The sequence below is a fragment of the Sus scrofa genome, chromosome 16 (assembly GCF_000003025.6).
Source record: "Sus scrofa isolate TJ Tabasco breed Duroc chromosome 16, Sscrofa11.1, whole genome shotgun sequence".
NCBI lineage: Eukaryota > Metazoa > Chordata > Mammalia > Artiodactyla > Suidae > Sus > Sus scrofa.
In genome coordinates this window covers 53714527-53728700 of record NC_010458.4, presented here as the reverse complement: position 1 = coordinate 53728700, position 14174 = coordinate 53714527, and the positions used below count along the sequence as shown (strand labels likewise).

Below are 14174 nucleotides of genomic sequence, written 5' to 3'. Positions count from 1 at the left end.
GAAAACAACCATCTCGGGCCTCACCCTTCGTGTGAAGGGAAGATGCTTGGGAAATGCTGCTGCTTTGGGACTCTTCCCAGATGCACAAGCTGGTCAAACAGATTTGGTGACAGCGGCCTTAGCACTGTGGCAGGCAGCTCTCCATCTGGGCCCACGTCCTTCTCCCCTCAGAGGACACAAGGAGGACAATTTGGTGAACGCCTTCTGTCTGTCAGAGGCTTCATGTCATCACATCTAGTGTTTACTTAAGACTTTGATACTTGGTTCATGATGATATTTTTTGCATTCATTTTGATTTTTTAGAACATTCCCTTAAAATATTTATTCGATTACTCAGGTTTTCTTGGTGCACCCTAGCCATGGCTCTGATTTAGTCCTCATATTGGTCAAGCAAGAGCCATAGTTATGAATCCTGCTTGCACACCCGAGCTCAAGGGAAGCCTTGGTTTTGCCTTTGGTAAGGACCAGGGTTGGGCCTGAGCTCAGATTTACTTGTGCCATTTGGTAGATAGGCCCCCAAAGACTGTATAGTGAGGCTGGAAATAGTAGAGCCAAGCTTGGTATTCTGCCATTATACAGTGTGGCTGAGCAGTGAGGGAGGCTCTGAACAGTGACCCATGACCTCCCACAATGATTTCCCATACGGAGATATAAAATGATAGGTGCAGTGGCTACACCCTGTGATGGAAGGAAGATGCAGCCAAAAATCTGGCTGGTTGAGGAGAAGGTCTCCACAAAGGGCAGTCATTGCCGAGGAAGCACCTGTCTACTCCTCTCTGTGCTAGATGGCCATGTCCTTCAAAGAGACCCAGGCCCTCTCCCTCCAACCTGAGAAGCTTGAACATTCCTCAAGCCCCAGAGGCAAAAGGAGCCCACTCCCATCTGGGTGCGCCATGGTCTTTGGTCTCTACAGATAGCTAATTAATACAAGGCAGGCGTTCACGTCTCCCCCTCTATACGACAAGCCCAAGTGACAGAAGACACTTACTTTGGCACAGGTGGCTTCTTCCCTGGCAGGGGGCTGCCTCTGTCGGGTCTTTCTGTGGCCGGTGGTAACGGGGGCTTTTGTATCTTGGGCAAATGCTCCCCGAGAGGCCTGCAGAGTTGCAAGAAAGGATGCATGAGAAGCAGACTAGAGTTGTACAGCCCCGGCCTCGTACCCTCCCGCTGGTGCTCCAGTGCCACTCACCTTCCTGCTGGCGCTGAGGGCTGCAAGGCAGGAGGGAAGAGGTGTGAGTGTCCTCAACACTTTGCACAGAAAGCAGGCAAAATACAGAACAGAGCAAAAACAAAAACAAACCGGGGTAAGCTCACCTTGTCAGAAATCGCTGGTTTCTTTCCTATAAAAGACAAAGAGCAGACAGACCTTGAGTTTAACAGCCAAGCATGAGATATTAAGACATTGCTTGATGAAACTGAATCCAGGGGCCCTTGGAGGGTTGACTGGGTTTAAGCAATGAGGCGGTGTAGACCTTAGATGGGTAAAGGGTCCCCAACGTAGCACCTAATTTATAAACTTAGACAAATTAAGTGACCTCGCCCAAGGGTCACAGTGTTGTTGACATACAAACAGTATTGTGAGTTCTGTGCTTTTTTCCATCATTTTATTTTATCTAATTGATGATAAAAAGGATGAATGCCTTCTTGGGATTTTAATACCTCTTTCATACCAGTTTCTTTGTACAGTCTAAGTTTATTTTTCTATCTAAAATAAATCCATTTTGCCATGGAACGGTTAATTTCCCTTTAACTGTTACATTATGTAAAGTGTTACACTTAGTTTATGCAAAATTTTTAACTTGGGAGAGAAAGTTTGAGAAGATTCTTCTGGTAGCTACAGATCATTTTGTTGGGATTTTTGTTGGTTTTTCTTTTCTTTTTTTTTTTTCTTTGTCTTTCTTCCTTTTATTTTCTCTTGGAACAGATGACATGCAGGCTCCTTGAAGAAATGCTAGCTGTGCTTGAGAACTCTGCCTTGCAAAGTTATTCAAAGCAGTGTATTTTTAAATTCCATCTAAAGTCCTTTAGAGTAGTTATTCCATGTCTTCAATGTAATAAATGTACATTGACTCTGGTGCTCTAGATAGAACCAGGTCTGGAAGCAAATCCTGAGTGATTTTGAGGAAGTGACCTAAAGTCTTTGAGTTTCAATTTCCTCACCTGTAAAATGAGGATGGTAGGTTAAAACTGAATAGGTTTACTGTAAGGATCAAGTGACAGTTTATATGTGGGGTCAGGCACATGACCCTTGGGTGCTAACAATTGTTAACTCATTCTTCTTCTTTACTCTCCCTCTGCCCACCAGCTCAGTTAACACCCTAAGCTGAATGGTAATACATCTCCCTGGAGTTGCATTTTTGCAACATGATTTAATGGTTAAAAACTAAGTACATGCCAGGCCCATGAAAGGTCCTGAGAATCTTGCCCCAACTGCCTAGTGGGAGAGAGTTTGGGTGGTATGAAAAATGTTCATTATTTATAAATACTTTGGTTTGAGATAGAAACCTTCCTTTAGAGAGGTACCCAGAAAATTCAGATTTATATCATCAGGGCTGAATAACTTTTCTTCTAATCTGCTGATTTTTGCATATTTTCTGGACATGTTAGGAGTCTATTGACAAGAATCTGAGTTAGAGGTTAGTTCTCCGAAAACATCACATATGTAATTAATTCAGGGGTAGAGCTGGTATTGTTGAGAAAAGGTATCTTTAAAAAGAAAAACACATTTAAAAAAAAAATCTTTAAAAAGGGGAAGTGTCTGTTGTGGCTCAGCAGTAATGAACCCAACTAGTAACCATGAGGATGTGGGTTCGATCCCTGGCCTCACTCAGTGCATTAAGGATCTGGCCTTGCCGTGAGCTTCGGGGTAGGTTGCAGATGTGCCTCGGATCTGATGTTGCTGTGGCTGTGGCATAGGCCAGCAGCTGCAGCTCTGATTTAGCCCCTAGCCTGGGAACTTCCATGTGCTATGGGTGCGGCCCTCAAAGCAAAAAAAAAAAAAAATCTGTAAAAAGGTTAATTTTTGTTCAGGAAATGAATCAGAAGGATTTGACATCAGTGTTCCACTTTTCTAGTGCTTTGACTCATGAGAGAAAGCAAGGCTGGAGCCTGAAGTCGAATCTCTCTGTCTTCATTTTCATGTAATTTGTACAGCTCTCCACAGCAGGCCATTTTAAACCCAAATAGCCGACATAGATTTGCATGATTTAGCAGAGCCGCGATGTGGTTCAGGGAAACAGCAGCAAGCAGTAGCCTCAGATCCAAGAGCTGAAAGTCATTTTGCCGACAGAAGAGGAGACTGAGGCCCCAAAGGCTAAATGCCTTGTTCACTGTTATGTAGCTGGAGGGTCTGGGGTGCCAGGCTCCTTATCCCTCAAGGTTCAGGGCTCCTTCCCCAGGACTCCCTAGTCACAGCAGGGAAAATCCAGGGTCTCTACCTGCAGCATCGTGTGGTGGAAAAGGGCATCCACTTTGAGGTTGAGAAGACTCGAGTTCAGATCCTGAGCCTAGTTATGTAAGTTTGGGAAAAGTATTCAAACTCTCTGAACTGCATCTTTATCATGTACAAAGTGGGAATGATAACACACCGTCTTTGTTGGGTTGGTGTGAGGACTAGGAATGATGCAGAGATAACTCTCCATATCCGTGGGTTCCACACCCATGCACCACCCAACCTCAGATCAAAAATATTTGGAAAAATAAAATCCGCAAAGTTCCAAAAAACAAAATTTGAATTTGCCATGCACTGGCAACTATGGTACATGCATTTACATTTATTTACAACTATTGACATAGCATTTATATTCTATTAGTATTATAAGTAATCTCGAGATGATTTAAAGTTCACAGGGGATGTATATAGGTTCTATGCAAATACTACACCATTTTATATAAGAGTTGAGTGTCATCAGATTTTAGTTTCCGCAGAGGTCCTGGAACCAGTCCCCCCCCAGCCCCCCGCCCCGCCACACCCTGCTGATACTTGAGAGACCACTGTAATTTATTTGTGGGCACTTGCCGCAGAGTAAGTGCTCAGTAAATGATAGTTAAGTTTTAGAATTGAAATCAAAAAGAACTATGTAGAGGTAGCTGCAGTCCAAGAATCCTCTGGGTCAATGCTGGAGGGAAAGGACCGTAGTATATGCACAGTTTGGTCAACTGCACACACACAACACAAGACAGCTCTGACATTTGAATAGCACTTTAGAGTTTTATAAAGTTATTTTCTCCTTACAAATAAGGAGACGGCTCTGAAAAAGCAACATTCCTTAGTGGTCAGCGAGCTGCTAAGTAGCAGCTAAGGCAGCAGACAACAGCCCCGCCAGGCCCCTTGCCCCTTAGCCCAGATGCCTCCTGCATTTTCCTCCAGGACAACAGGATGGATGCGCGCGTAGCTGGATGGTACCCATGGAGAAGCAGGCTTGGCACCAGGCTAAGGGCAGGAGCTCTGGGTTTGGGTCACTACCCCGATCACTTGGTAGCTGAGTGACCTTGGGAGGTTATACCTCTTCATGCCTCAGTTTCCTCATCTGTACAATGCGGATAATTCTAATAGTCCCCACTTCAGAGGATTGTGGAGATAGTTAAATGCATCGGTGCCCATGTAAAGCATGAATAAGCACTCTGTAAATGTTGGCCACACTTACCACGCATCAAATATGAAAGATACCAACCTAGTGTGAAGGGCTCTCTGTCAAACGGAGCTAAAGAACGATCTAGGGGCGGTTTCGTGCTTCTGTCTATGGAAGGAACAGGGACTGGAAGGAAAAGAGACTGAAGTCAGTTCGGAGAAGAGAGCAGTTGGCCGGGGAAGGGTGGGGGTCGATGGGCAGCAAGAGAGGGACTTACGCTTTGCTGTTTTGTGGTTTCTACTTCTGCTAGGCTCTTCGTGGTTGGGCTGGGGTGGGGGGAGTGGCTGCTTTAAAAGAAATCCACATGTCAGGGAGCATTTTCAACCCATCAATTGAAGTCCTGGGGGCTTTATTGCCCCCATATAGGTCTGAATCTGCTCTCTTTTCTCCATCCCCCTGTTCCACCCACACACATACCATTCCTCGCCTGAACAGTCGCCTGCTATCTGAGCTCCCTGTTCCACACTCTATGAGAGCATTTTCTGCATGTTATTCCCCTACCAAGCTTTTTAGCGGCTCTTATTAAGAACAAAACTAAAACTCCTCATGGCCTGCGAGGCCCTGCCTGAGCTAGCTGCTGGCCCCCCTTCCAACGCCTTTGTGGGCTCCTCTCTGCAGTGCCCGCTGGGCTCTCACTGTAGGTATCTTCTTACAGTTCCCGCAAATTCTCAAGCTCATGCCCACTTGGGCGTGTCTGTAATTGCGTTCCCCTCTGCCTGGAATGCTCTTTCCCCGACTCTCTCGCCACAACTGGCTCATTCTTTCCAGTTCAGGGGCACCATCACACCTACCGTCATGTTCCCTGGTCTTCTGTCTCTCTAACCACACGTTACTACTCAAATTATATTGTTTATACATCTCTTTACCTGTTTATTATCCATCTCTCCCTAACCCCCATCAAAATTTTATGGAAGCAGGGATCTTATTTGTCTCATTCATGCTCTGTTCCCAGCAGCTAGAACACTGCCGGGCACTGCTGCTCAAGCAGTATCTGTAGATTGACTGAGTGAATTCTGCATCCCAAGAGTGAGGTGAAGGGCTTCCAATTTCGAAAGCAAGTACATGTGTAGATAGATTCAGCTCCATGAGCCCCCTTTGTAATGGAACCGAACCGCAGGAGCAGCGAGGAGCCATCTGTTGCTGGGCGGGGCGGGGGCGAGGGGAGGAGTCCCAGCTGGGGTGTGATGGGGATCCTCCCAGCCCTGACACTTGGCGTTCACCGCAGCTGTCACAGTGCTCTGGTCCCACGTGAAGGGAACACAGTTCCAGCTATTGACTCCTGAGCCTGAACCTCCTGGGGTCTCTCTGGATGCAGGCATACCTTGGAGATATTGCAGGTTTGGTTCCAGACCACCACCATAAAGCAAAAACCAAAATAAGCCTAGCGATGGGGAAAAATCATACATTTCCTATGGCAGGCCTGTCAAACGAAGTCAACTAAAACACATACTTTGTTCGCATTTGTGAAAGGCCTTTCCTCATCTGCAGTGTGCATCTGCATTATGCATTAACCAGCCTCCTTAAGGCAGGAGGATGTAAACAAACTTGGAGAAAAATGGTCCCTTTCTTCGGATGCCACCATTGCAATGTGTCCTTCTCATACTGTCAGGGGGTCACTTTGACCTAAAGGCTCACTCTGACCGTGCCTGACCAAAACATCTCTGACAAACTGTAATGTTAATCCATCAATATAATACATGATTCTTGGTCTCAAAAATGTGTTAAACTGCATCTCTAGCTCCTGACTGGTGAAGCAGTTCTCAGAGCTTCCGAGAGTCTTTCTCCCAGGTTATAATCCTCAGTTTGGCTAGAATAAAATTCTCTTTGTTTCTTCCTAGTTTGATTGTTACTTGAATTTTCATCAACGCTAGTCACACAATTTTTTTGACTTCCCAGTAAGTATAAAAATTACATTTACAGCAACTGAAGTCTGTTAAGGGTGCAATAGCATTATGTCTAACAAAACAACGTACATATCTCAATTTTTAAATATTGCTAAAAAATTCTGACTGTCATTTGACAAGGCAGAGTTGCTACAAATCTTCAATTTGTAAAAAAAAAAAAAAAAAAGCAAAACACAGTATCTGGGAAGTGCAATAAAGTGAAATACGGTAAGTGGAGGTGTGCCTTTCTTAATTAGACCCACGAGAACAGACCATACGCTTGAAGCAAGAGGAGGGAGGGTTTGCTGCCTCTCTCTCTCTGGGTTCATGGCATTACACATTTTGGTTTCAAGCCTTGACTGTAGAATTTCAGGCCTTGGCCAGCAGGTGGCAACAGTCTTTTTGTCGGAAGGAGAAGGCCTGGGACCCAAATACTAGGAGGTGCCATTTGCTTGGTTCTCTTAGTGTATTTTACAGTTTTCACTTATTTCAAAAGTGGGAAATAATTGCAAAATGAATATCATGAGGAGACTTTGATCATACAAATGGCTTACGTTGTTTATGGTATAAAGAGAAAATACAATGATAAGAAGCATTATGACATGTATAAAAATCTCTAGTATTTCACTTTCCAAAAAACACACTGTGAGCACTTGGGTACGTGGTTTCCCAGCCTGCGTATAATTTTTTCTTAGCGGCTAGAATTGGGTGAAGATGTCTGTGGCTTCTCTCTGCAGAGGAAATTATTGAGTGGACGCAAAGTAGCATAACAGAAGGTGGGGGAGCCTACCGTGTGATTGCGGCCAGCAGGCAGAGGAGGGGGGCCGGTCATGGGCCTCTGAGGGGGCACCGGCGGCTGCTGTGCCTTCCCGGAGGCCGGCCGGTCTGTGGAGATGCAAAGGCATTGAAATGAAGGGAGAAATGCTCCGTCTAGCAGGAAGGCTGGCCCAGCCACCCCCGCAACGGCGCCCTAGCTGGGCGCATCTCAGGATCCCGCCGACCCCATCGGCACCAAGAGCAGCCCCAGGCAGTGTGACTGGGATGTGTCCTCACGCGATTTCTCAGGGTGAGAAGTACTTGGCCCCTTGCTTTCTCTGTACCTGCCCGGATTGTCTCACTCTGCTGATACCTAGGAGCAACTCTCACCTCGCCTCACGTCTGGGAAATGGGTATTTATTAAAGGTTTGTGAATGAAGGCTGAAGAAGAGCCTCTCGGTCATTAGCTCAGCCAGCGCCTTGAGCAAGTGTTTTCAGGCAACATTGTGAAGAAGTCAACATACACATGTCCTCACGTGTACAGACATACAAATGCACACCTGTATTTGTGCGTGCGTACACACATACACACGTGCAGACACACACAGAGACACACATAGGCACAACTGCCTCAGCAAGGGTAAGCCCACTGTGACACATGAAGATCCTGTTCTGGGCCCCTTCCTTCCCCTCACAAATTCTCTGGGCTGTCCTTCCCCCTCCCACTTCCTCCTTGCTTAGAAGGAGGAGCTGGTCACCGAAGCGCAGACTCCTAACAGTAATTCACATTATTCTGATCATCTCAGAGGTGTCCCCAGGCCAGGTTGACTGGCTGGCAGCGTCCTACCCCTTTGATGGGGGAAGGCTAGGCCAGGACTCTTAAGTGACGGTCTACTGACATTTTGTGCTCTGGATGCTGTTTTGTCTCAGCCTGGTCCCAGCCCAGGGGAGGCAGTGCTCTTCCAGAGAGTGGGGCTCAGAACTTGGGCAAGCGCCCACACTGGCCAGCTCTCAGCTCCCCTGACCTGTCATGTTCCTTGGAGCCTCAGGGCCTTTGCCCAGCCATTCCTCCTGCTTAGAATGCTCTTCCCTCCCCCGTATCTGCCCCCACTTAGCCAACTGCTATGTGTCCTTTCAGTTTCATCTTAAATATCCTATCCTCAGGGAAGCAAGCCCAGACTAGGCACATGCCCCAGCCTCGTCTCTCGCACGCGTCTTCCTGAGTATCTAAGTTTAAGTAAATCATCTTGTGATTAATTTGTTTGATGTTGCCTCGTCCCCTGGACGATGGATTCTTTAGAGTGAGAACTATAGTGTTCCCTTCATTGTGTATGCTCATAACTGGCACACAGGAGGCACACAGCAGCTTAGCTATCTGTTTCATCTCTGGGCCTCAGTTTCCCTGCATGTGAAACAGGATGGATAACTGTGGCCTGTATCACACAGGGTGCTTCAAAACACAAAATGAAACATTGACAAAGTGTTTGTGAAAGGGCTTTAAAATTAGGAGTTCCCGTTGTGGTTCAGAGGTTAACGAATCCGACTCGAAACCATGAGGTTGAGGGTTCGATCCCTGGCCTTGCTCGGTAGGTTAAGGATCCGGCATTGCAGTGAGCTGTGGTGTAGGTTGCAGACGTGGCTCAGATCCCGCATTGCTGTGGCTGTGGCGTAGGACATCAGCTACATCTCCGATTGGACCCCTAGCCTGGGAACCTCCATATGCTGCGGGAGAAATGGCAAAAAAATAAATAAATAAATAAACAAATAAATAAAATAAAATTACCCAGTGTGGAGTTCCCATTGTGCCTTAGCAGTAACGAACCCGACTAGTATCCATGAGAACTCGGGTTCAATCCCTGACCTCAGTGGGTTAAGGATCCAGAGTTACCATGAGCTGTGGTGTAGGTCACAGATTTAGATTAGATCCTGTTGTTACTGTGGCTGTGGTGTAGGCCGGCAGCTGTAGCTCTGATTCTACCCTTAACCTGGGAACTTCCATATGTGAGGGTGCAGCCCCCCCCAAAAAAAAAAAAAAAAAATTGCCAAGTATCAGATTTCCCTGGTGGCCAAGTGGTTAAAGATTCAGCATTGTCACTGCTGTAGCTCAGGTTTGATCCCAGGCCTGGGAACTTCCACATGCTGTGGGCACATCCAAAAAACAAACAAACAAAAAAACAAAAAAAGGAAATAAATAGATAAATAAATAAATAAAATACCAAGTGTTATACAGCCTAAAGGACTAGTGGTCTTAATTTTTGTGATCATCAGCTTTTTTGCTTACTTCTTGATATTATATTATGCAAATGTGTATGTGCCTATTTTCTGTCACCACCAAAATTTTTTGAAAAATTTAAGTTACAATCAATCCGCATTGAATATCACTGTATGTATCTGCTGTTCTGTGGGCAGTAGTGCCACATAAGCATGAATTGGTCAGAGATGGGGAGGAACAAGCTAGTAGGGGTTCCCACTATGGCACAGCGGATTAAGGTTCTGGCATTGTCTCTGCAGTGGTGCGGGTTCAGTCCCCAGCCTGGGAACTTTCATATCCCACGGGTACAGCCAAAAAAAAAAAAAAAAAAAAATAGTATTTGAATACCAAAGTAACATACAAAATAAGTTGTTACTTGTTACTTACACTCTTAAGTAACCGTTCCATGCTGATACCAGGCACCAGCAGCAATGATTTGTCTGCACTATTAATAACCCTCACAGCAAATCTGTGTGGTCTATATTATTATCATTCTATTTCACAGATGAGAAAATTGAAGCCCAGAGAGGTAGAGACATTTGCCCAAAGCCGCACAGCTGATCGGAAGCTGAGCCAACATCAGCACACAAAGCTTTCTTGCTACATGGGCCTTGGCCTCCCGTGCACCAGTGGGGCTGGGGGCTGGGCTGCCAGGGCCCTTACCTATGTACATGGAGTTGGAGTTGGAGAAAGGCTTGGCAGGCAGGATGGAGTTCTGCAGAGCTTCCTCATCATTGGAGGGCGGCGGCTCATAATCAGCATCGTCCTCCATGGGCGCCGCCTCCTCCTCGTTAGGGGATTCGTAGTCACCGTCATCCTCCCCATCCTGATCTTCATTGGGACTCTCATAGTCATCTTCTTCCTGCCGAGACAGTGATGGGCACAGAGCGGTGTGTCGGGCTCCTTGGCACTCGGCGTGCCTCCCTCGCCTCTCTCTGCCGAGCCTCACGGTCCTCACGTGGGGGCATTCAGCACTAGGGTGATCACTCCCATTTTACAGATGAGGACTCTGAGGTCAGGGAGTTACAGAAATCACAGAGCTAGCAAAGTGTGGACGTGAGACCTCCACTAAGGTCTTCAGGCTACTAGGCAAGTGCATTTTTCTCTACATTTTTTTTGGTTTTTTTTTGGTTGTTGTTGTTGTTTGCACAACAGAGAAAAGCAAAAGGAATGAGGACACAGGAATAGAAGGGTGGCAGCACCTGCTGTTTTGAGTAAACACATTTTTTACTCCAGGCATTGCCAAGAGGGAGACTCAACACCTGGAGCGTTTGTGATGCCCCTGGTTCATTGTCAGTCTGTTCTCTGGGTGCCTGCTCTCAAAAATTTCTTCTCATTATAACCCGGTGCACTGTCCAAGGCCATGCTAATGGGAAACCAGATAACCAAAAGCCTGTTAATTAGAAGGCAGACTACGTTGTGTCTGAGATGGGATGGTCAGGGCTGGGGTAGTCTCTCTGCTGAGAGATGAGTATATAGAAAGAAAGAAACAGCTTATTATTTGTGACATCTGGCACTGAGTGTGAAGCTGCTCCCTTGGAAGGCACTCTAAATTTTAGATTTTTTAGTGTAGTTTACATTTGCTTCTCTGTGGGTCTCAGGGCGGGTAAGCCCTGGGGGGTTTATGCCTTTGAGGCAGCCCAGGAAAGTGACAGGTATAGGAATAATTTCCCAGGCAGAGGTGGCACCTTCAGCTGCTGACCCATGACTGGCTTATCCGTCACAGGCCAAGATCAAGTGGGTACTAAATGGGCCCAGGCTATTTCTCTGAAGTCAACGACAGTGTGGAAAGAAGCAAAGGGAAGTCACAGCTTGGTGTGGGAAGGTGCATCCTGAGAGCCTAGAAATCCCGGCAACTTTGCCCTGTGGCTTAAAGGAGACCGTCTAGGGTGCTCAAATGAAAGACGCCTGTGTGAATGTTTGACTTGCAGAATGTGTATCTTTTTAACGTCAGAAGGCAAGGTGAGGTTGAGTATATTCCCCAACTCCGAAGAGTCTTCTTCCTGCCCTCAGTGTTCCTGTCACTTGAGAGCAGGGGGTGGAACCCGACCAGTGGGAGGGGCTTCAGAACCACGGCCTCCAGCCTCTGTGCCTCTCCAGCCCTGGTGCGGACTGCCCCCCATACCAGCAGGGGCTCCCTCCAACCTCTCCGCCTGCACAGCCCAGCCCTGCGGCTCCTGACTTTCCACCAGGCCTTACTCCACTGGCCTTTTTCAGCAACACACTTTCCTCACTGCTTCTAGGACAATTATTTTGTTCTCCTGATTTGGTTCCTAATGTGTATGCGTGGTTTTGGTTCCTAATCCTATCCTGCCCCATGGTACGTGTTATGTAAGCTTTAAAGTGGTCATAGGATTGAGTTCTCTGTCTCTGCCCCCGCACCCCAGTGCCTTGTTCAGTGGAACCCTGGGTGTGGTAGGCAGCAGCTAGTGGGAACTGCCTGTGTACAGAGAGGGTTGAGAAGGCTGGCCTCAGCCTGAGCTCCCACGCGGAGGAACTGTGTGGCCAGCAGTCGCAAAGATGCAGTTTCTGTATGAAAATAAAGCATTTGGGGGAAAATTCTGGTCCATTTTCCCTTTAGAACAAAATACATCTGTCATATTCCTCTGTTCTCACATAGAAAGCACAGACATAGCATTTTGCTTCTCGAATTCAATGCTTCCTGTAACAGAATCCCAATAGGACAGGGGATGTTTAGTGCCTGCTTCTGAAGCACTCGAGGCAGCTGCTTACCAGAAAGACCACTGGACTAAGGGTGGGCAACCAGGGGCCTTTGCCTGCCTCTGAATATCTGTGTGGCTCTACGTTAAGTCAGGCTGTCCGGTGGGCTCAGCTGCTTCATCTGTAAAGTGGGCAGACTGGGCAGCAAGCCGTAACGGAGTTAGGCTTAGCCTGGGTCTGGCGTCAAGTGTGGTGACCCCATACACAGCTTTCTGGGGAGAGGATGTACCAGCCTGGTCAGACTCTCAAAGGGGTTGTCGCGACCCCGCATATAAAAACCAATTCGATCAGGCCTTCCCTGAGGTCTTTCCGGGGCTGCTAGTTATTTCTGAACTTCCTTTCCCTCTGTCACCAATGAGCATTTACGTGTAAGAGAAAAGCTTTAAAGCTACTCTGGCGTAGGCCATGTGGAGGGGGCGCTGGGGGAAAGGCCCCGCTGCGGGGGTGGTCACGGTGGGTAAGGGTGTGGTCAGCACCCCGCAGCCTGTGGCCCGTGCAGCCCACCGTTGCTGTCCGGACGGGGCTGCTGGTGCACGACAGGCCCATTGATGCGGTGTCATCTGCAGCTGCTCTCTGTACGGGGCAGAGGGGAATGGGTGAGGCGGAGACCCTGTGGATGGAGAGGCTAAAAAGTTTATCCTCTGCCCTTCACGGAGCGCATTATCTGACCCCTGGGCGGCTCTATCTGGGCCTTGCTCCTTCTGGCATTAGGCACATTCCTTATTACAGAGTTGCTCTGGAAACCACTGCAAGGTGGAAGAACAGCCTGCCCCGTACTCACAAAGGATGACCAGCCTCCATTGTCTTCTTCATGGCTTTCTGTGGAAGAGAACCCCCTCGTCAGTACCCAAAGAAGCCGTGAGAAGGAAAGGCAGGGTAGCAGTCCACTCGCAGGCGCTCCCTTCCCTGCCCCAGCCCAGACCACCTGGGGGTTAGCAATTTAGTAGCAGCTCTAGAATTTCTACCAGACTTTGACGGCGTTCTTAAACTTTCCACATGCATCAAAGTCGCCTGAGAGTGCTTTAAAATCTGCAGATACTTGGGGTCCTATGGACTGGATGGAGCTTTTGATTCAGCAGGACTGAGTGGGACCCAGGAAGCTGCATTTTAACAGGATGTGCAATTTAAAAGTTGGAAAACTGCTTTAAAGACTCAGAAGCAGGGGCACTGGCTCCACTCAGGTGCTCAAAGCCCCAGTCCGTCTAGGCACCCCTTATAGAGCCTCTCACTGTGTCTCTGCAGAGGGTCCCAGGTGAGCAGAGGCTATAGCCAGGTGCCCAGCATAGTGACATCTCTCCTCCCCTCCATCTGGACCGGCGGACAAAGTGCCTGTCACCTCCTAAAGCAACCACTCTCACTCCTGAGAGCTTACCTGTCTCCTCAGGAAACCGCTGGACTTGGGGTCTGCAAAGGCAAACAGCACTGCATTAATAGTCCTCCTGACTTATTAATAGGGCTGTCGCCCTCTTCCCTCGGTCCAGTCCTGCGAGAGGAGCCTGGGGGGAGGGTATGTCTCATTGCCCAAGACCCATGTCCTTGTTGCTCTGAAACTGAGGTCAGGCTGCCCGGAAATTCTAGAAACCACCAAAGCCATCTTGGTGGCAAAGCTGGAAGCTCGTGACTGCCTGACTTTCTAGGGGAAGTTCCCCTAATGTCCCAGATGCAGAGCGAGCTGCAGGGCAGAGGCGGGCAGCCCTGGACTGAAGAATCACTGGGGATCAAAAATGGAGGCAAACCAGTCCCTCGCCTCCCGTCAAAGGTTAGACTTGAGTTTGCAAATTCTTTGCATTTCATTAAAGCAACTCAGAGCCCCTAGGCTGCCCTACTCACTTGCGTGTGAAAATGCTCCTTCTCTCTTCATTCTTGTTGATTTCTTGACTTAACTTACTTAGAATCCTACAAGATAAAGGGACAGGTGAGGTGACAAAACCA

The 14174-nt window shown here is 47.7% G+C and overlaps 1 protein-coding gene across 2 annotated transcripts in view; it reads right to left on the bottom strand.

Annotated features, from left to right (window-relative positions):
- LCP2 (lymphocyte cytosolic protein 2) overlaps window positions 1-14174 on the bottom strand; it is a 44763-nt gene that overhangs the window by 13036 nt on the left and 17553 nt on the right. The window contains exons 4-13 of one of the 2 annotated variants that reach the window (XM_021077083.1): window positions 14073-14138; window positions 13615-13646; window positions 13024-13061; window positions 10185-10383; window positions 7305-7399; window positions 4849-4918; window positions 4674-4757; window positions 1315-1340; window positions 1190-1209; window positions 989-1096 (exon numbers count right to left, since the gene is read on the bottom strand). In XM_021077083.1, coding sequence (XP_020932742.1) covers window positions 989-1096; window positions 1190-1209; window positions 1315-1340; window positions 4674-4757; window positions 4849-4918; window positions 7305-7399; window positions 10185-10383; window positions 13024-13061; window positions 13615-13646; window positions 14073-14138 — 738 coding nt within the window. The remainder of the gene's footprint in view (window positions 1-988; window positions 1097-1189; window positions 1210-1314; window positions 1341-4673; window positions 4758-4848; window positions 4919-7304; window positions 7400-10184; window positions 10384-13023; window positions 13062-13614; window positions 13647-14072; window positions 14139-14174) is intronic. The other variant, XM_021077084.1, reaches the window with a different exon arrangement.